This window comes from Pogoniulus pusillus, chromosome 38 (assembly GCF_015220805.1).
Source record: "Pogoniulus pusillus isolate bPogPus1 chromosome 38, bPogPus1.pri, whole genome shotgun sequence".
In the NCBI taxonomy this organism is placed as follows: domain Eukaryota; kingdom Metazoa; phylum Chordata; class Aves; order Piciformes; family Lybiidae; genus Pogoniulus; species Pogoniulus pusillus.
Genome location: NC_087301.1, coordinates 7465085 through 7485618, shown reverse-complemented (window position 1 = coordinate 7485618; position 20534 = coordinate 7465085). Strand labels below are relative to the sequence as shown.

Here is a 20534-nt window from a genome sequence, read left to right as displayed (position 1 = left end):
CCCCTCGGCCGAGCGCTCTCCTCCCCGCGCTGTGGCGCCCCCACGCGGCCTGGCGGGGCAGTCCGAGGGGGTGCGGAGGGTTACGCCGCCGCCCGACCAGCCGCCTGCAGCTAGCCAGCCTGTTCTCCAAGCCTCTGCGTTCCTCGCGGTCGGCCGACCTGGGGTCTCCATCGCTGCCGCAGCGAGCCTTCTCTGGTTGCCTGAAGTAGCAGTGCAGTCGCGGTGTGGACGTGGAGCTCCCCGTAGGTCTCCCGAGATCCCATTAAAAAATGCTTTCCTTGTAACGCCACACTCATTTTCACCGACAGCAGTGACCCTGCTCGCACCAGGCACGGACACACCACCAAGGCGGAATCCTTTCGTCCACCTGCTGCCGTCTTGGGCCACCCTCGCAGTAGAGGGCAGGTAGTGCCTCTGACCACCTCCTGTCACGACTGGAGGCAGCAGCATCTGCTAGAGCTGGGAGAGGATCTCTGGCCAACCCTTCGACCCTACTCTGCACTAATGTTTCCTCCTTAGCAGGAATATGTGCCGGCCACGAAGTTTATTTCGGGCTCGGTTGAAGTTTACCGAACTTGTCTGCAATGACTTCAACGAACAGCAGAGTAGAGGTGGCCTCGCAACAGAGCAACAGTTCTTTACACAGCACAGAAACGACCATCGCAAACCAGATCAGGTCATCACATCCCGCTTAAAACAGCTGCAGGGAAAGGGAAACCACTTCTCACTGCTACCGCACCTCCTGCTGCTTCCCTCCTCTGCTCACTGACTCACGCCTAAAGGCAACGTCTGTGAAGAGCACCATTGTGCCTCTCCTGCCTGCCCCTTCTGCCGCTCCCGCGGAAATAACCCCCCGAGAGGGCTACAGCTCTCAGGGGTTTGCTGGCAACTGGAGCTCTCGAGGGAGACATTTCGTTGTGTTTTTCTGCCGTTTGACGAAACGCGTCCCGCAAGCAAACGAAGCGCCGTTCCCTCGCCTTCTCCCGCGCATCGGGCTAGCGTTAAAGGCGGGCGTGCGGCGCCGCGTAACGCGTCTGCCCGCCACATCCACGAGCGCTGCCCGAGGGTCGCCAGCAGCCGCCCAGCAGCCGCCCAGCAGCGCCGCTTCCTGGACCAGGACAACACAAACCGCAGCTCCGGCGGCCGGGACGCGGCCCCAGCGTCTGCGAGGCGCCTCCCCCCCAGCCCTCCTTATGGGCGCTGCGCCGGCGGGGCGGGAGCGGAAGTGACATCAGGGGGCGGGGCAGAGCCGACGCGTGTCCCGCGGGGCGCCCAGGCGGCCATGGTAGTTGCGGGCACCGTGGGGTGGGGCTCCGAGCGGGGCCGCCTGCGGGCCGGGGCGAGCGCTGCTTCCCTCGTCGGACTCGGCTTCGGGGAGCTGCTGAGTTCAGCGTAGAGAGCAGGCGGCAGCGCTACCAGTCCCTGACCCTATTCCGGCCGGCGTCCGAGCGCAGCCCCGCTCCGGGAGGGGGCCGTGCCAGCGCCAAAGATGGCGCTGCGTTGGCCCGCGGGCCGGAGGGCACCGGCGCGTCCGGCACCTCCCTAGCTCCGCGCCCTGCCCCGCTCCGTGCCCTTGGCAGGGGCAGCGCCCGCCGCGGCCATGGCGGCCTGGCCCGCCGCGCCCCTCCTTATCAACCTCGGCGGGTCGCTGCTGGGCTTCCTGGGCACGCTCACGCTGATCCCGGCCTTCAGGGAGCACTTCCTCGCCGCGCGGCTCTTCGGCGAGGACCTCAACAAGCCGTCGCGGCGGCCCGTGTGAGTAGCGCTGCCCTGCCGAGCCGTGCACCGCACGGCCGGACCGGCACTGGCCCCGGGACCGGCCGAGCTGACTCCTCGCCTTACCTTCCTTCCAGCCCCGAAGCACAGGGCGTGATCAGCGGGGCCGTGTTCCTCATCATCCTTTTCTGCTTCATCCCCGTGCCCTTCTTGAGGTGCTTCGTGGAAGAGCAGTGCATGGCCTTTCCTCACGACGAGGTGAGGCGCGGCAGGTGCTGGGAGCGTGGAGGGCACAAACAGGGACCGGCCACCAGTAATCAGGATCCGTTCTGTCTCCTGCAGTTCGTGGAGCTCATCGGTGCACTTCTTGCCATCTGCTGCATGATTTTCCTGGGCTTTGCAGATGATGTTCTGAACCTGCGCTGGCGCCACAAGCTCCTTCTTCCTACCATGGCTTCCCTCCCACTGCTCATGGTTTACTTCACCAACTTTGGGAACACGACCATTGTGGTGCCTAAACCCTTTCGGGTGCTGCTGGGCTTGCACTTGGACCTGGGTAAATTACGAATCACCAGAAGCCCTCTTCCAAGTGGCAGTCAGTGGGCAAGAGTCACCTGACAGCACTCTGTGCTGCTGTGAGAACACACAAGGGATTTGCTTCAATAACCAGTGAGAGGGCACAACACCACCTGCTAAATGTTAGGCTGGAAAGAACATCTAGAAGCCCAGCATGCATTCAACCCGAAGATAGGCAGCAATCCTTTTCCCGGGATTGTGGCAATACAGCTGAGTGCCAGGTGCACACCACGCTCAGCTGGCAGCGTTAGGATGACTGGAGGGCAGAAGCAGAGCATTGCAGGCTGCTGTTATGTTGCAGTGCTTTCCTGCAGTCACTGTGCTGTACATGTATGTGCACATGGTAGCTGATTCACAGGAGAGGGAGTGAGTTTAGTAAACCTGTCAAAACTCTGAGCTCAGTAGATTGTTCTGCAGCTTTGGTTAATCACACCAGGGGCCTACTTTACCTATGAGTGACAAAGGACTTGTCTGGCTCTGATCTGCAGGTATCCTCTACTACGTGTACATGGGCATGCTAGCAGTGTTCTGCACGAACGCCATCAACATTCTTGCTGGAATTAATGGAATTGAAGCAGGGCAGTCTCTGGTGATAGCTGCTTCCATTATCATATTCAACCTTGTAGAGTTAAATGGTAAGGAAAATAACATATATTTGCAGGTGCAAAAAATAAGAGATTTTAAATCTGAGATTCCAGTATCTGTTAGTACTCTCTCAAATACTTGTTTTGTTTTGCTTTTGCAGGGGATTATCAAGATGATCACATTTTCTCTCTCTACTTCATGGTTCCTTTTTTTTTTACCACGCTGGGGCTGTTTTACCACAACTGGTAAGAGGATGGACTTTCAGAGTTTGTTTGGAAACATCTTTTCTCTTTATTTTCTCCATTTTCAAGCAAACTAAACCACTTAGCAGCATGCATGTGGCACACCAGAACATTGACAGGCTTCTCGCCAGACTCGAGCACAAAGCAACAATACACTTGTAGCTTTTCTTGTGATGGCTCAGCAGAATGCACAGAACACCTTCACATCTTGCTGGCTGGTTTTCATACCATATTCTCAGCAAGCCAGGCTGTGGGTGACAGTCCTACAGTTCTCAGCAAGCCAGGCTGTGACAGTCCCACAGCTCTCTGCAAGCCAGGCTGTGGGTGACAGTCCCACAGCTCTCTGCAAGCCAGGCCGTGGGTGACAGTCCCACAGCTCTCTGCAAGCCAGGCTGTGGGTGGCAGTCCCACAGCTCTCTGCAAGCCAGGCTGTGGGTGGCAGTCCCACAGCTCTCTGCAAGCCAGGCCGTGGGTGACAGTCCCACAGTTCTCAGCAAGCCAGGCTGTGACAGTCCCACAGCTCTCTGCAAGCCAGGCTGTGGGTGACAGTCCCACAGCTCTCTGCAAGCCAGGCTGTGGGTGACAGTCCCACAGTTCTTAGCATAAATAACTGCAATTATTGTTTCGACTGTGCAGATCTGCTGCAGATCCCTCTTGGCCCCTAACCTGCCACGTGGGGATACATTCAGTGGTTCTAAGTAATTTGCATGGCACCAGCAGTCATGGCAGGATCATGATGTTCTTCTGCCCTGTGGGTTGCAGGTACCCATCTCAGGTGTTTGTTGGGGACACCTTCTGCTACTTTGCCGGCATGACCTTCGCTGTGGTGGGTATCTTGGGGCACTTCAGCAAAACAATGCTGCTTTTTTTCATCCCGCAAGTGCTCAACTTCCTCTACTCACTGCCTCAACTATTCCACATCATTCCTTGTCCCCGGCACCGGCTGCCAAGGTAACGTGCCCAAGTGACCTGTAATGGTACCACAACTTGTGCCTTCTGTCTGCAGCACCAGCTGAGAAAAGTGGTGGTGGGTGCTCTTTTTACAGGAATGAGCTAGCTGGCTCACTCTGCCACATACAGCCAAGACATACAGTAGACTTCCCAAAGTAGTCAACTTCCCTGACCCCTCCAAGCCCCCAGATATAGTCCAACAGTGTTAGAAAGTGATTGTTACCAGCTACAAGACTGAGAGAAACTGATGCTGGCTGCTCCTAATGCTGTTGCACTGAGATCTGCTAGGATTTCGTAGTAGCAAGTGTGTGGCAGCAGCCTATCAGCAGCTGTCTCCACAGCTGTATGGCTTTATCTCTATACTGGGGCAGCAGTGGCAGGGAAGCTCCTCCTGGCTGTGCCCAGTCTGAGGCACCATGTAGCAGCAGCTGCTGCTAAGTTAATTATTTCTGCTTTTGACCATGACTAGGTTTCTTTCTCAGCTACTCAGGGATCTAAGTCAGTTTACATAGGCCACCTTCTGTGCCCTTGCTCTATCATCTGGACTAAAATGTTAATATTTCTTTTAGGCTGAATCCTAGTACAGGGAAGCTGGAGATGAGCTACTCCAAATTCAAAACTAAGAGCCTCTCCGCCCTGGGAACCAACATTCTAAAGGTAATATGCACAAAACAGTGATTGGCCAGGGCTGGGTGCTAGGTTGGACTGGATGGTCTCGGAGGTCTCCTCCAACCTGGTTGATTCTATGAAAATCTAGATGCATTTTAAGTAAGTGATCAAATGCAAGAGGAACAGGATGGGAGGGAATGCAGAACTTTTGGGTTCAGTCATTTTTTACTGGCTTGCATCCAGAAGAAAATATTCTGCTTAGTCTATCACCATCCTTCATGGTCACTCAGTTTCATAAGTCTTTCAGGGTGACCACATGGAGTGGTGTCTCAGGACTTTTAGAGGCCTGTCCTCTCTTGTTAAAAGTGTGCCAGTGGTAAAGTAGAGTGCAATGTGTCTTTCCCCAGGCAGTCAAGATCTTGCACATAGTAGATGTGAGGAGTGGAACAGATGAAGATGGTGAATACACGGAGTGCAATAACATGACACTTATTAACTTTACTATAAAGCTGATTGGACCTACTCACGAGCGAAATCTCACTCTACTGTTGCTGCTCATTCAGGTCAGACAAATGGTTCCTCCAGCAGAAGGATGTACTCTGCAAAAGAAATGGATCCAAATCAGTCATAAAAGTTTCAAGGGGGAACGGGGGAGGTGAAGTGTCACATTCTTCACACAAGGTGCAGAATCAGAGGTTTACACAACTCCAAGAGGAAACAGATTGCTTCTCATTCCCATGCCCTTCATTGAGAGCTAATAAATGCAATGTCCTTAAGTACTTGAGACGATTCCCAAGGCACAAGTTGTTTCATGCTAGAAAAGCAGCAGGAAAACAGAGTGCTTTTTCACTCTGACCCAATACAGACCTTTTCCTTGGTACAGCCTTTTCCTGTTTGTTTTTCAATCATGCCAGACAACTTAGTCCTAGAGTTACCTCTGGCTGGTGGACTTGCATAAACATGGCCCCCAGCTCAGCAGTAGCTGGAATCTGAGCAGAGCATAGTAGTTTTGAAGCAACTTGGAGCTCAAGGATAACGTGGCTCAGGTACTGCCACTGCCTCTATTAAGTACGCGACCTCGCACGCAAGATAGTGGAAATGGCAGGTGCTTGAAAGGCCTGCATTGCTTAGCTGCCCACAATACAACTATTTTTCTTATCTTCAGATTAAAGATAAGAGATTCTTAGAATGAAAGAGAAGGTACTCTTAGCCAAATTCCCATTCACGAGAAAGGACTTCCAACAAACCAAGCTGGAAACCAAACAGGGCTTAGCAAACTACGATGCGGACAGAAGAGACCGGGAAGTACACACAACTGGATCTTGAGCCCAGACACAGCAAGTGTTGGCAGTGCCACTTTGGAAGGATGCTGAATTGTAGCTCTGACATGAGTTCTTTTACATTACAAACCATAGGCTTTATGTTGTAATATAAGCTCCTTAGGAAGGAAAGAGTTGCTCCCAACCAATCCTCTCTTCTGCTTGTTCTCCCAGCATGACTGCAGAGACATGCAGAAATCCCCTGTGGATAGCTATGACTTTCAGAGAGAGAACTGACTTCTTAAGCCAGCCGTCTCCCTTGGAGCTTTCCATACTTAAAAAAGTCTACCTAAATGTTTTTTAGTGAAGCAAAGCATGCTAGGAAGTGTGGCACATCCTTTTGCAAAGAAGAAATCTAGCCTGTAAACTATTTAACAGTGTGTTTCTGTTGCCTGTTTTTCATCCAGGTTCTGGGCAGCATGATTGCCTTTTCAATCCGGTACCAGCTGGTGCGGTTGTTCTATGATGTCTGACCAGGCTGTTTGGAGCAGGTGGAAGAGTTGTACGTGCCAGTTGCTGACCAAAGGATTCAACTGATCTGAGGCTGGACCACTGAGAACCTCAGGACACCTGTCAGAATACAAGCAACTGCTCTTGGTCTGCCAGATGATTGCAGTCACCTTTCTGTTTGGTGCACAGATGGCTTTTCTCTGATCCTGCCAACAGAAAAGATTCACTGCTGCTCGGACATCATCATTGCTGGGAATAACTTTCAGAGGGGAAGTAAATGACCAAAATGTTTGCTCTCAGCATTTAGGGCAAGTGGGAAAGATGAGATCTGTATACACGTAACAAGCATGTTACTGCCTCTGAGAGAGAAAACAGGAACTTGAATTTGTACAAGCCTCTGTACTGTAGAACAAGGCAGAATGCCCTCCTGGCTTCTCCAGTCCTGTCATCAGTCTATGGACACAGAGTGATACATTATAAAACCATGCCCAAGAGCTCTAAGAATAAAACAACTCATGGTACTTTTTACCCTTCAGTGCTTTGCCTCAGGAGTGTTGACACACAGTGAAACTAGGTTGCAAGATGCATCTCTGTGGCTTTATACCCTAGCAAGGGGCTGATCCTTTCTGCAGTAGCCTTCTTGCACTTTCACATCTACCAGGAATATTTCTATAAAGGGCATTTATTTCTGAACATCTTTATCAGCTGCATTTCTGCCTTCCTTTGTGAAATTGGACCTGCCTGGAGTAATGATCGGTGTGTCCTTCCATAACAGAGGACGTCAGTAAAAACCTTAGATTAACATTAAATTAAGACCCAAGAGGCTCCAATTTCCTTATCCCCAAATAGAAATCACTGTTTATGTAGCAAAAACAGCGAAATTGCTATTTACCTCACAGAAGAACAGCTAACAGCCATTGGAGTACCAGGGTAAAGAGTCTTGTGTGAGCTTAATGGGTGTGAAAAGCAAAATGATGCAATGGCAAAGACCAGGATGCAGGCAGCTGACAATAGAAGGTACTGGGTCCAGTACCTTAATAAAGGCAATACTGCTGCACCTGCATGCACCTAAGTCTGGCAAGTAGGGTGGGAATATGTTCCCAATAGGCAGAAATGCACACAGCAAAACCAGAGCACTCAAACATGAGCAGCACACGTGGCCAATCCTCCTCTCTGGCCAATCAGCTTGGAAGTTTGGTCACAGAATGTAGTCATACAAGCATAGGTGGGTACATGCATACAAGCGTTACAGTACTTCCACTCAAGGCTGCCTACCTAGAGAGCAAGAAACAGGCGTTACCTGACCCGAACACACCTTCCAGCAGCCAAACATCGAGACACCCACTAGGTTTTCTCCAGTAAGCTGGATTAGACCTACCTTCGCTAAGCAACCTGCCAACCCCAGTCTCTCCCATAGCTGCTCCTGGACACCTGGCTCCAAAGCTTGCTACCCTACTCGCTCGTTAATCTGGATCATGCCCTTGGGAGCACAGGCACTCTGGCATTCCGCCTTAACCGCAGTCCACCAGGCAAGTGACCCAGCGGCGGCGTTCCGAGCTGCTGCAGCTCCGTACCCGCTCCCGAGCAGCCTCCGCAGCCGCAGCGGCGGCGAGCACCAACTGCCTCCGCAGTATGAATTTGGCGCCCTGCCCTCCCATTGGCCGCTCCCCGCCGCCAATAGACGCGGGGCAAGCACGGTGGTATCGCGCAGGCGACCAGTCAGCAAAAGGCTTCTTCAGCGAGTCGCACCAATAGAGCGGCGCCGTGCGCCGGCCAATGGCCTGCAGCCTACTTAACGGAAGGCCATAAAAAGGCTGGGCGCGGGGCCTGCCCCCTCACTTCGCCACAGCGCTCGGGTCGGCGGCGGCGGTGCGCAGAGCGGAGCGGGGCGCCATGTCTGGCCGTGGCAAGAGCGGCGGTAAGGCCCGCGCTAAGGCCAAGTCTCGCTCGTCCCGCGCTGGGCTGCAGTTCCCGGTCGGGCGCGTTCACCGGCTGCTGCGGCGCGGGCACTACGCGGAGCGGGTGGGGGCCGGCGCCCCGGTGTACCTGGCGGCCGTGCTGGAGTACCTGACGGCAGAGATCCTGGAGCTGGCGGGCAACGCGGCCCGCGACAACAAGAAGACGCGCATCATCCCGCGGCACCTGCAGCTGGCGGTGCGCAACGACGAGGAGCTCAACAAGCTGCTGGGCGGCGTCACCATCGCGCAGGGCGGCGTGCTGCCCAACATCCAGGCCGTGCTGCTGCCCAAGAAGACCGGCGGCGGCGTGGGCCCCACCAAGGCCGGCAAGAAAGGCAGCGGACAGCAGTCGCAGGAATACTAGGCCGGTCGGCCGCCCCCCGGCATCACACAAAGGCCCTTTTCAGGGCCACCCACATTGCTCACCGGGAGAGCTGCCATCCGCGGAGGGGGAGGGTGGTGGGGGGGAGGGCGCCTGGCTCTGTCGTGCCTGGAGGCGGTGCCGGGCCCGGCCGGGCGGGGCTGGCGAGCGGCTGCCTGCTTCGGCGCAGGGCGGCGCGCCGGCGGCGGCGTCTGCAGCGGGCTGCAGGGAAGGCGAGAAACAAGCCCGCTCAGGTCCCGTCTGCAAAACTGAGCAGAAGAGTTGTTCCGTAAGGACTTGGCCACACTGGGGTGCTCATAATTAAACTGTATTTATCACCTGTTACACACATTCAGTGGGCATTGCATAGAGAATAAACAATGTTTCGTTTCTAAAATGGGACCCCAGCAAGATGCCGTTTTTCTGCAAGGCACTGCAACACGTGAGCCCTGCTGAGAGGATGGATGGTGACCAGTAGTGAGTCCAAGGAGCCACAGTGAAAGCAGGAGGGGCTAACGGTTCAAGAGAAAGGCACAACAGCTCAAATTTGGACTGCCTCCTCGGCTTCCCACTGAGCAGTTAGTGTAGACGAACGACTCTCAGATTACCCTTGCAGATAAGACACTTCCTAATTTACTATAGGTCACTCAACAAATCTGCATCCAGTAATTGCAAACTTCATTCCTTAGCTGAGACCCATGATCAAGATGGCATCTCTGGTGCCTGCTGCTGTAAGGAACTTGGGTTTACAAACCTAGTCGCAGTCTTCCTCAACGTTCTAACGAGCAAACAGGCCCAAATAAAGACTACTCTGTTAACAGCACAGCACTTCAGCAGCATCACAGATGAGCCTCTGATAATCTATCAAGTGCCTTGTTTCCAAATGGTATAGAACACTTACAGGGTTTGGTTTGGTTTGTCATTTTTTTACTTTTAAGTTCCTAGCTACAAAAAATGCTTAAAAACCTTCAGAGACAAATTTGCAATTTAGAGAAATGCAGATGGATGAAACCCCTGAGCAGCAGAAGCTACTCAGCATTTCAAGTGTTTATGCCCAAACATCAGATAAGGCTGGTGTGGACATTTAAATAAATCCCCTCCTCCAAAGAAGGATGATAGTGTAGCTGCAAGAACTGCCTGGAGTTGTTGCAGTCGTGCTGACTGCATCACAGCTTTAGCGGGCATCGTTGAGCTGCCTTGCCACACTGAGGATGTGCTTAGCTCCCTTGCTCAGAAGTAAACTAGCTAGTTCAACACCAAGGTTCTCTGCTGCTTCTTGGGCCTGATGAGGAACATTCTTGGCTGTGATGCCAACGTGCTGCACATCATCATTTGGTCCGTCTTCATTCTGCAAATAGGAACACCTCAAGGTAAGAAGCAGGCAAGGAACAGTTTCAGTCACATCTGAAATGGGTAAAAAATTAATTTCAAAATCTGTGCTCTAAACAGCCTCAGGAATAGTGCACTCCTACAGTTTCCAAGGAACCAGACCAAAAGTAAGAGATTTCCAGAGGTATGTGGGGGGTTTGTCTCAGTTTCAGGTCTGGATTTTGAAGGCTCTCTAGTTCACGTACCTGTTGGGAATAATTAACACTGGTCTGCATGGTTTCCTTCAGGCTATCAGATCCATCCAGACTGTACACTGCTCCTGTTAAATACAGCTTGGAGAGACAAACAGAAGGCATTAATACCTCCTTAACAGACAGCCAACTACCCCTTTAAGAAACAAAGCCAAGTCTGAAGGGGAAGGCTTTTGTAGCACAGTGGCATCAGCAGAACAGCAGCACAATACAGCTATAAGAAAAGAGAACCTATAGGACCTGCTCTGGACGATCCTGCATTTTCAGGGGGGTTAGACTAGACGATCTCCAGAGGTCCCTTCCAACACCTACTATTCTGTGATCATAGAATCAACCAGGTTGGAAGAGACCTCCAAGATCATCCAGCCAACCTATCCCCCAGCCCTAGCCAGTCAACCACTAAGTGCCTCATCCAGTCTTTTCTTGAACACTCCCAGGGATGGTGACTCCATCACCTCCCTGGGCATCCCTGTTAGGGCAGATGCAACTTCCCATGGAGAAAGCTGGACCTTTTATAGCTTCCCATCTCCTTAACGGCAGTCTGTCATGCAAACCCACCAATTTTCAGGGGTCAGAAACAAGACTTGCAGATTTCAGGGCAACACTACCTTTAAGTGGCTGGGGCTGGGGGGGGTGAGGGGATCTAGTACTTAAAAGGGCATTTTCTAGCTTCAGCAGCCAGACCCATTCTTTAAACTCCTGATCTCTGTGGTAAAGGGTTGGACTTGATGATCTGTGAGGTCTCTTCCAACCCTGATGATACTGTGATCTGCACACCAGCCTGGAAGGCTCAAGTCAGGAGCAGACCTGCCTTAATTGGCTCTAAAGCTGCGGGCTGGAGTTCCCATCAGGAAGAGCTCAGGAGCACAGAGTCTGGAATAGGCTTTCAGAAAGAATGCCATGAACACAAAGTACTCCTCACCTGGCCATCTTTCAGCACCGTGTTGACAGCAACGGGGACACTACATCCACCTTCCTAAAAGAGAAAACAGTCGACAGAGAGGCTCCTACTCTACACATTCAAAGCAGAGGCCTCTGAAAAGCTTAGGCTGCACACAACCCCACCTACTGATTTTTGGGCCCCTCCTCAATTCAGAAGTAATCTCTGCTTTGCAGGTTTAGAATTTCCCATGCTGTGGTGTCATGTCAACTGCCTGAGCAGTATTTACTGCTGCAGACAGAAGAGCAAAGATGCAACACCTACCAAACGTTTCATAAAGGCTCTCTCAGCAATGCAGCACAACACAGTGTCTGTGTCATGCAGGGCAGATACCATATTCAGTATCTCTTGATCTTTGGCACGAACTTCTACTGCTAAGGCACCCTAGAAAAACAACAAAAATAAATCACAATCATCACAATTGCTCAGCTTCACTCATCGATGTGTGCTCAGCATTAGTCACAAAGCAGAGCTCAGAGGCTTGGCTGCATCTCACTAAGGGAGCAGCGACGCTGAGGTGCTCACAGAAATTAATGACAAAACAATCTGGTGCTTGCAGAGATGTCCTATAGGCACTGCTGTAAAGGGCAGGCCAGAACTTGCTTCAGCCAAGTGTTCAAGATCATGCTGTCAGCTCAAACCACTGTAGGACTTTATTTCAGTTATGACTACATATATAGAGACACCTACACCAGTGTGCCTTAGTGGCAAGAAGGCTGGATAAAATCCAAGCTTTCCAGTCTCTTCTCAAGGTAAAGATCAAGCTCTGAAGTAGTAACAGTGACAAAACAATTACTTGCTGAAGTGGAGACAAGACTAAGAGGGGAAAAACTAATGAACCAAACTAAGCACACACACCCCTGTGGGGCACCTGACCAACGCACAATCACTGCAGACAATCTGCAATGACAATCAGACAACCTGGAGTCGTCACTTGCAATCACTAATGTGTAGCCAGCTCAAGCATAGCAGGTTTGATACTGTGCAACACTGTAGAAGCCACACAGCCAGCAGGGGCTGGAATGGTCTAACTGCCTAGAAACAAGAGTGCTAAGAATGTGCTCCAGGGCAGGTATTTCACCTTCACGTCGTGGGAGTTAGGACACTGTGCATAAAGGAGAAGGAAGCAGGATCACAGGGCAGATCCCGTGGTGGCTCTGCACAATTAGCATGGTACAGTGCAACACTGACCCTGAAAGAGCCCACCCCATAGCTGCTGCACACTCCCAGGGTAGCTGTGCCACCAGTTACCTTTCACCATTTACTGGTTTTGTTACTGATAGAAACCAGTCCCTACCACAGCAACTAACAGAGCTGACAACCATTCTTCCCACGAGCTGTGCCTAAAAGAGTGTAACAGCCAGCAAGAGAGACTGATGCAGCAGTTCTTTGGCAACCAATGCACGGGAGGTATTTGGCACAATTAACTCTGACACATCACATTGCTGCTGGCTTTCAACATACAGTGCAGCTTAAGATACCAAAGTTGTCACGTACCTGTCCAACAGCATACAGACAATCTTCAGGGCTTAGAAGCTGGAACAAGAGTAAAGTCAGAGTTAACTCAGAATTAGCTGTTCAGTATATAGGAAGAGCCAAATTCTATGCTCACATCTAACACCTACTGATTCTGTGCCTGACCAAAGAAATATCACCTCTCTTTTCATGTGTCTTGGCATTTCCCCTGCCAAACTGAGCTACTGCACTTCCTTTCACCTTGAATGTAACACTTCATCAATCAGCTAAGCTGAAAATTCTAGCTCCAACGCTAGACTCAAGTGTTGTGAAATGCTGGGAGATGATCAGATTACACACTGCTGCTGCACCAAGGAAAACTGAGCAGTGTAAATGCCTGAATGAAGAACACAAAACCCACTGATGAACCAGAATTACAAAACAAATCCAGCATGAAGAGCACCACATCACAAACTAACCTGGCAATGGATTCAGTAGACCACCAGGCCAACTGCAAGGTCAGAAAGGCAAGCACAGAATGGAGTTTTCTCCTTTGCTGCTCCTCACCTGGCCAATGCGATGCTCCCAGCCCATTCTCTTCAGCCCTGCAGCGGCCAAGATAACGGCACTGAAGTCTTCCTTCTCATCCAGCTTCTTTAAGCGGGTATTTAAATTGCCTCTCTGGAGGAGTGATTAAGCAAGCACAGAAATGGCAGGCAAACAGCCCTATAACTGCCTGAGGTATGCCTGAGCATTTACAAGATGCACAGCACCCAACAGCTTCTTAACGAGAAGCAGAGCACCACCCTGAAGGTGTTCCACAGGGACAACTGTGTACAGGATTCTATCAAGCCCTACGGAGTATTAATTCAAGTACTGACTCCCCAGAGAGACACAGGTCACTTCAGTGTATTACCCACAGCTGACACCCACTCTTTCTGCATAGCAAAGAGCTGCATTACTAGGGCTGAAGCAACGATCACTGTTACCACTTGTTCAGCAGCCCACATCAGAACAAGGACTGCACACCACACCTGAGGTACTGGGAGCTAGTCAGCGTTTGGCCATGTCACTGTGACCAACACACCACAGGCACTGCCAAGCAGTTTTTCAAGCATTCATTAAGGTAACATTAATTTGCATCCTGAATCTCAGGTAGATTAAAGCTGGTTCCTTCTTTACAGCCTCAGGAGAAAGTAGTGGTCAGATTAGGCTACAGTGTGTTACACAGCCCTCAGAAGCAAGCAGCAGAGGGCAGTCTGTAAGCAAGCAGTTGGTTCTTGCAAGTTATGTGGCATAAATGAGTCTGGAATCCAGGCTTCCTATCTGCAGCTCCCACGTTTTGCCAGGAAAGGATACAATATCCCTGAACTCTAACTGAGGGAACTTCATTTTGAGCTGAGCTGCTCTCCGAAGTGAGCTGGTTCCAATCACACTGTGGGGAAAACAAAATCAGTGAAACAGAGACTACTCCAGCTCTTACCTCCAGAGATGTCAGAACTTTCAAAGAAAAAAATGATGAGTTTTGGTTTGGTTTTTTTTTTTTAACTGGAATGAAGGTCCAAGAACCTGCCAATGATTTGTACCTCCTTAGAAGAAAGACAAACACACTGTGAGGTTTAGCATAAAGCCTGGTGGAAGGTAGATGTAGGCAAGCAGCCAGTTCTGAGGAACTAATGTACAGGAGGTGCTTCCAGCCACCATCAAGGACTGAGGTAGAAGACAGTAACTCTCTTCTTTTGTGTGTGTGACAAATCAGCTGCCTCAAACTGAACCAGACACAACCAGACAACTCAAGTTACTAAAATGGAGAGACTTCATCAGTGATAGATCAGTTAGAGAAGAACGTTTGGAAACAGCAGGGTAAGTGGAAACCACAGAAAGCTGCCAGGCTGGCCAGTAAGGATGTCCTTCCTAGAAATGCATGGTATTCCCTTTTCTTGGTACCCTGGAATCTAAACCAGTTGTGATTTTCCAGCTATCCAGATGTGCAGAAGCATGAGTCTATGTTTCTCTGGCAGCTAGACTGTTGGGTTTTTTCCCTTGAGTAATTTCATTCTATTGTCTCTGACACAAGACTCCAATAGCTGCCATGCAAAGAGGTAACTCCAAACAGAGGAATTGCTCATGATCCCAGCAGAACCATAAGTAAGTGATGCCCAAAAAGTCAACAAAGAACTTTGAACTGGTTGGGTGAGAACAAGAGCACAGTTCAGGCCCATGCAAGTAAAGCACTGGACAGCCTCTCTGCATTGGTAAGCACAATACAAAGGAGCAGGAATTCCCTCCAGAGACTGCTAAGAAACTTGAGAAAACAGCAGCTCAGGGGTGGCTTGGGAGTTCCACCCTCACTGGCAGTACTCCCAAGAGACAGCACTGCTCTTTTCAGCAAGTGGGTTCAGTGTGATGTCCACAGAAAGGTAATGGAAGGCAGTGCAAAACCGCTGCAGGATAAAGCAAGGAGCTCACTGAAATGCCACTGGGAATTACCAATTAACTCCTCCCTTTCATTTCTACACTCATCTGTCTTCCTCTTGCTCTCCCCACTCACCTCTTTTCAGGAAGGAGGCTCAGTGATTTCCCACAGTTTTTGGGATGAAAAACAACAGCATCAAGTGGGTTTTCCCTTCTGCAAAAGAATGCAAGAGCAGAATGGTTGACCATGTAACAGATAGTTATTAAGCTTAACAGCTCTACCACAGTTCCCCATAGCAACCACTTCTGGCTTTAAAGTATCTCAATATCCTTGTAAAAACAAGAATCCCAACAAAACTGCTGGCTACAGAACACTAGGATAGCCCCAATGCTTCCACTGCTTCAGACATTCATCAGAGAGTGGTTGAACTTTGAAACCTAAAAGGATCTAAAAGCTGCCTTTGCTTTCCTACTGTTATCAACACAAAAAATGCAAGTCCCTTGGAGAATTGAACCTTGTGTACACACTTACTTGCAGACAGCACCGATGGTAAAGCCAAGAGGAAGAGAAGTTGGCAGATCTTTCAAGGAGTGAACCACAAGGTCAACTCTAAAAATGAGAGGACAGTAATCACTGAACCAAGGTCAAGGTCACACAGTACCTCTGAGGCCTGCAGGTCATCCACAGAAAAGTGCCAATGCACCCAGGAAATTTACTGGGAGAAGAGGAAGGAATTTCAGGATTCTGTAGATTTGCAGTGTTAGTCCAGAACAGTAACTTCATACAATCAAACAGGTTGGAAGAGAGCTCCAAGCTCCTCCAGCCCAACCTAGCACCCAGCCCTGCCCAACCAACCAGACCATGGCACTAAGTGCCCCAGCCAGGCTTGGCTGCAACACCTCCAGCCACAGCCACTCCACCACCTCCCTGGGCAGCCCATTCCAGTGCCAATCACTCTCTCTGCCAGGAACTTCCTCCTAACATCCAGCCTAGACCTGCCTCGGCACAGCTTGAGACTGTGTCCCTTTGTTCTGTTGCTGGCTGCCTGGGAGCTGAGGCCAACCCCACCTGGCTACAGCCTCCCTTCAGGTAGTTGTAGACAGCAATGAGCTCTGCCCTGAGCTTCCTCTTCTGCAGGCTGCACCCCCCCCAACTCCCTCAGCCTCTCCTCACAGGACTGTGCTCCAGGCCTCTCACCAGCTTTGTCACACTTCCCTTTCTCTGTCTCTCTTTTCCCACCTGTACAATCAAGGCAATGCCTTTCTCCCAGCAGCAATGCAAGGCACGTTACAACAATCAGGTCAAATGAGAGGAAGATGCTGAAGACCTTCACACAGACTGACCTGTGGAACCAATATCCAACCAGGTTGTTGTCTAATATTAACCCTTCAAATTGAAAATAGTAGACAGCTGAAGTAAAATCTGTCTGCTTTGCTACAAGGCAAATGACCACGATGCAAATGCTTCCATCTCCATCACTTTCCCACTGACTTTACTCACAGAGTTGGTTATCAAGTCCCTACATGTCAGAGATGCAGAAGAGTTATCTGTGGTTCTAAATCTACTTTAACTACATAATTAACATACAATTATGTTAATAAACATCAACCTAACAGTAAATATGGTATGGAACATGTCAACACCAGCAAGCAAATAATTTTTAGAAGGGCATTCTTGTAAGCAGGAGTCAGAGCACAACCTCTCCAAAGTGCATGTAACACACAAACCACAGGGAGAGAAAACAGCCTAAGTGGGGCAGAACCAGTGACATAAACCCACTTCAAAATGTGCAGGCTAATCATGGGACAGAGATGAGCAAGAAAAAAAGCAAAAGGTAGTGACTTATCAAAGGATTTACTTCTTACCCAGGAAGGTACCAGAGCAGACAGAAAACAGATCACATATGCAGCAAGCCAAAGATGCCCACCCCAAATGCCGGAGGAAGAAGAGAAAACAATGAGCTCTTACTCATTTCTCTCAAGTGCATTTTCCAGCTCTTTGGTGAAGAGGCTCTTCTCCCCAATCTACACATAAATGGAAGAGCACAAATCATAAAAGAAACATCTGCAAGTACATCATCAAATACAATCACTTCTTGTGTAGAGGAAGAAGTGATCCTTTACCTTGCAAAGGGCTGTATCCAGGATCTTGTCTCCAGTCGTTGACATGGCAACTGCTCAGGGAGAGAGCACAGGTAAAATGTGAAGCTCCCTGAGAGTACCTATGCCTAGACTGTAACACCTCTGTAACAGGTAGTGAGTGGTACAGCCTCACATGCTACTGCACCAACACGGACTCAAGGAGAACCTGAGAGCAGCTCACCTCTAGAAAGACCCTGAGCTTGAGACAAGCTGAACTAGGACATCCTTTACTGTCCTTAAAGACAGAGTGAGGTGAGAGTGGGCAGGTTTTGGAAAGAACTGACCCAACAGAAATTGCCAATGTCTTTCTCCAGCAATCAGGTACTTGGCAGTTCTCTTCAGCGCCAGGCTGGGCTCCCATTAGTCTGCTTGAATGCCTCAAGCCCCGGGCAGGAAAATGCTCCTAATGCACAGCGAGGTGCAGCCAGAGCAATGCCACGCTCTCAAATGAAGCAACATAATGCCACCTGCAGAGCTTTGATCGTCAGGATGCTATGAACTCCACCTTCCTTCTTAGAAGCAACAAGCAGCAGTTGCTCAGCCACACAACCTAACTGAATTCACTCTTAGATAAGCAGGGTCCAATCCTCCTCCTTTTGACAGCACTCCGCACATCTCTTGCACACAAAGATAAGGAGCTGGCTCCTGCTGCCATCTAGGCCAGGGCAGCTCCAAAACAAACTTACCAATCTCAAAGCGCAGGTCGGGGTATAGGTCACAGAGCATCTCAACTACGCTGTCAGTCTGAATTCGGGCCAGCTGCAACAGAGCAGAAAGCAAAGCCCTAAGTGAGGCACACAGCATCCACGGAGAGGATTTTGCTGTTCTTTGAGCACGAGACATATGTGACTGCCACTTTCTCCATACTGAAAGCATCAGAAATAAGTAGCTCCAAATAAAACTGCTCATATGTACCAAGTCCTTAAACCATGTGAACTCTCATCACGACTACAGCACTGCACTGAAGAACTTATTTTATCAACTAAGTAGATGAATAACTTCTCCCCCATGTCCAGTGCCATTGCAATCCAAGCACTAACAAGGCAAAGAAAGTAATTTAAGTTAGGAATCATAGAATCAACCAGGTTGGAAAAGACCTCCAAGATCATTCAGTCCAACCTAGCACCCAGCCCTGGCCAATCAACCAGACCATGGCACTAAATGCCCCAGCCAGGCTTTGCTTCAACACCTCCAGGTACAGCAACTCCACCACCTCCCTGGGCAGCCCATTCCAATGGCAAATCACTCTCTCTGGAAGAGCAACAAGAGTACAAACCTACACATCACAATTTACACACTCCAATTCCATCTGGGCCAAGAAGGACATCAGCTGTCTGCCTGTCTGAAATTCCATTTCTCTATGCCACCTTGGCAAGGTTTTTCATAGACACCATTCACCTACCTAAGTTTGTGCCACTTGGTTTTACCAGCTGAAGGATGCCTGCTCACTGGCAGGCAGGTAGAAAGGTAAGAAAAGCCATCCTCCTGCTGCTCAGGGATGAAAGAACGAGTCACACTGCATGCTGGGCACCCACTGCTGCTTCTAAGAGTGTGAGTTTAACAAACACTGCAAACTTTGGGGGAAGGCAATAGGACTGCACTGTGCCTGCTGGAAAAACACGTAGACACTGGCAAGTGTGAGTTACTTATCCTCTGTAAAACCAGGGCTCTGATTAAAGGTGCTAAGGACATAAAATAAAACCAAACAGGTACAGCACACAACAGATCCTAAAATGCTGAATTGCAGGAAGAACATTGCCTTGCATGAGAACAGCACAAGCAGGTAAAACAAAACCAGAACTACACTAGCAGGTGATGATTCCACACATGCAAGCAGCAGTCTCAAGCAACCACAAGCAAACTTCAGGTTTTCTTCCACTGATGAGCTGTGTAGCCTGGGGGAATCAACTTTGTTCAGCGACTGTAGCTTCCCTACGCTTAAAACGAGCATAAGCAGCTGCTTCCCTTTGTCAAGGGCCACAAGAGCCTGAGGTTAGGTAAAAAATAAAGGAGTATGCATGCAGAGCTATGTCCCTTGCCCTGATGTCTACACCGAACACCTTCCTGAAAGTACAAAGTTCCTTCTAAAACGTGATGAACAAGATTATCTCAGAACAAAACCCTGAGGGACGTTTATCTCCCTCTGCGAGCCTGCTCCTCCCTGCTGCAGGCAGCTGGCAGGAGATACCTGCCGTATCTCTGTAGACATTCGCCTTGCCTGCACTTTGCAGGGGCTGCAGCCGACGCTTGCTGAGGGGCTTTGGGTGGTTCGGTGGTAGGGTTTCATTGGTGCTGCTTCTTCGGCTGGGGGTTGTTGGTTGTTTTTGTAACCCGGCTCCCTGGACGGGTGGCATAAGCCTTGCAAGTCCGACAGCCCACAGCAAGACCCCGGTTATGGCAGAGGGGCACTCGCACCTTCACCTCCCGTTCCCCGCACGGCAGCGCTCTCTAGTGCGGCCGCTCCCGCGGGCTGCTGAGAAGTGTTTTCACAACTCAGCCGAGGAGCCACCGGGCAGGCATCCGGAACGCGGGAACGCTCCGTGCCGCGGGGCTCTCTCACCGGGGAACGAAGCCCTTCCCTGCCGCCTGTCGTCAGCTGCAGTGCCAGACCGCGTCCTCGCCGGGGCACCGAATCGTTCCTCGGCGGTAGGAAGCGCCAAGACCCGGAGGGACGAAACGTTCGCCGCGGCACCGCCGTGTGGCCTCGCCTCCGGCCCTCGGCACCTCTGCGAGCCGCAGGGGCCGAGGACGGGCTCCCGGCCCACGCTCCCGTCCCGCCGCTGCCTACCTGGCTCCGGCGGGTGCCCACGCGGATCACTCTGCTGCCCACGCCGTTCTCGCCCTGCGACAACAACCGGGTCAGCGCCCACGCCCTGCCCTGCCGCCCTACATACGGCGGCCCCGGTCACCGCCAGCGCAGCCGAGCGCCAGCCCCTTGCCCCGGCACCCCCCGACTTACGGCAGCCGCGCCCGGCTCGGGCTCGGCCATAGCAGCGCTTCGCCCCTCAGCGCCGCCGCACCGGACCCGCCCCCAGGCGTCACGTCCGGCCCTGCCCCTGCCCCTGCCCGCCCCAGCCGGGAACGGCCGCGGCGCTGGCACCGCCCGCCCCTGCCCCTGCCCCTGCCCCTGCCCCTGCCCCTGCCCGCCCCAGCCGGGAACGGCCGCGGCGCTGGCACCGCCCGCCCCTGCCCCTGCCCCTGCCCCTGCCCGCCCCAGCCGGGAACGGCCGCGGCG

At 51.3% G+C, this 20534-nt stretch overlaps 3 protein-coding genes across 3 annotated transcripts; 2 read left to right on the top strand and 1 right to left on the bottom strand.

The window, feature by feature from the left end:
- Positions 1 to 1266: 1266 nt before the first annotated feature.
- Positions 1267 to 6983, top strand: DPAGT1 (dolichyl-phosphate N-acetylglucosaminephosphotransferase 1). The gene is made up of 9 exons (XM_064173044.1): positions 1267 to 1755; positions 1854 to 1974; positions 2059 to 2272; positions 2781 to 2927; positions 3038 to 3122; positions 3882 to 4070; positions 4640 to 4727; positions 5087 to 5242; positions 6406 to 6983. Exons 1-9 carry the CDS (start codon positions 1601 to 1603, stop codon positions 6469 to 6471), a joined length of 1221 nt encoding a protein of 406 aa, XP_064029114.1. The 5' UTR covers positions 1267 to 1600; the 3' UTR covers positions 6472 to 6983.
- Positions 6984 to 8269: 1286 nt separating this feature from the next.
- Positions 8270 to 9164, top strand: LOC135191048 (histone H2A). The gene has a single exon (XM_064173001.1). It carries the CDS (start codon positions 8342 to 8344, stop codon positions 8768 to 8770), a length of 429 nt encoding a protein of 142 aa, XP_064029071.1. The 5' UTR covers positions 8270 to 8341; the 3' UTR covers positions 8771 to 9164.
- On the bottom strand, positions 9080 to 20348 carry HMBS (hydroxymethylbilane synthase). Its single transcript, XM_064173000.1, has 14 exons — positions 20259 to 20348; positions 20088 to 20141; positions 17986 to 18058; positions 17282 to 17331; positions 17127 to 17182; positions 15690 to 15767; positions 15294 to 15371; positions 14102 to 14177; positions 13310 to 13423; positions 12785 to 12823; positions 11552 to 11671; positions 11270 to 11323; positions 10342 to 10428; positions 9080 to 10115 (listed from the first exon to the last, which is right to left on the bottom strand). The coding sequence occupies exons 1-14, from the start codon at positions 20286 to 20288 to the stop codon at positions 9942 to 9944; spliced, it is 1083 nt and encodes a 360-aa protein (XP_064029070.1). The 5' UTR covers positions 20289 to 20348; the 3' UTR covers positions 9080 to 9941.
- Positions 20349 to 20534: the final 186 nt, after the last annotated feature.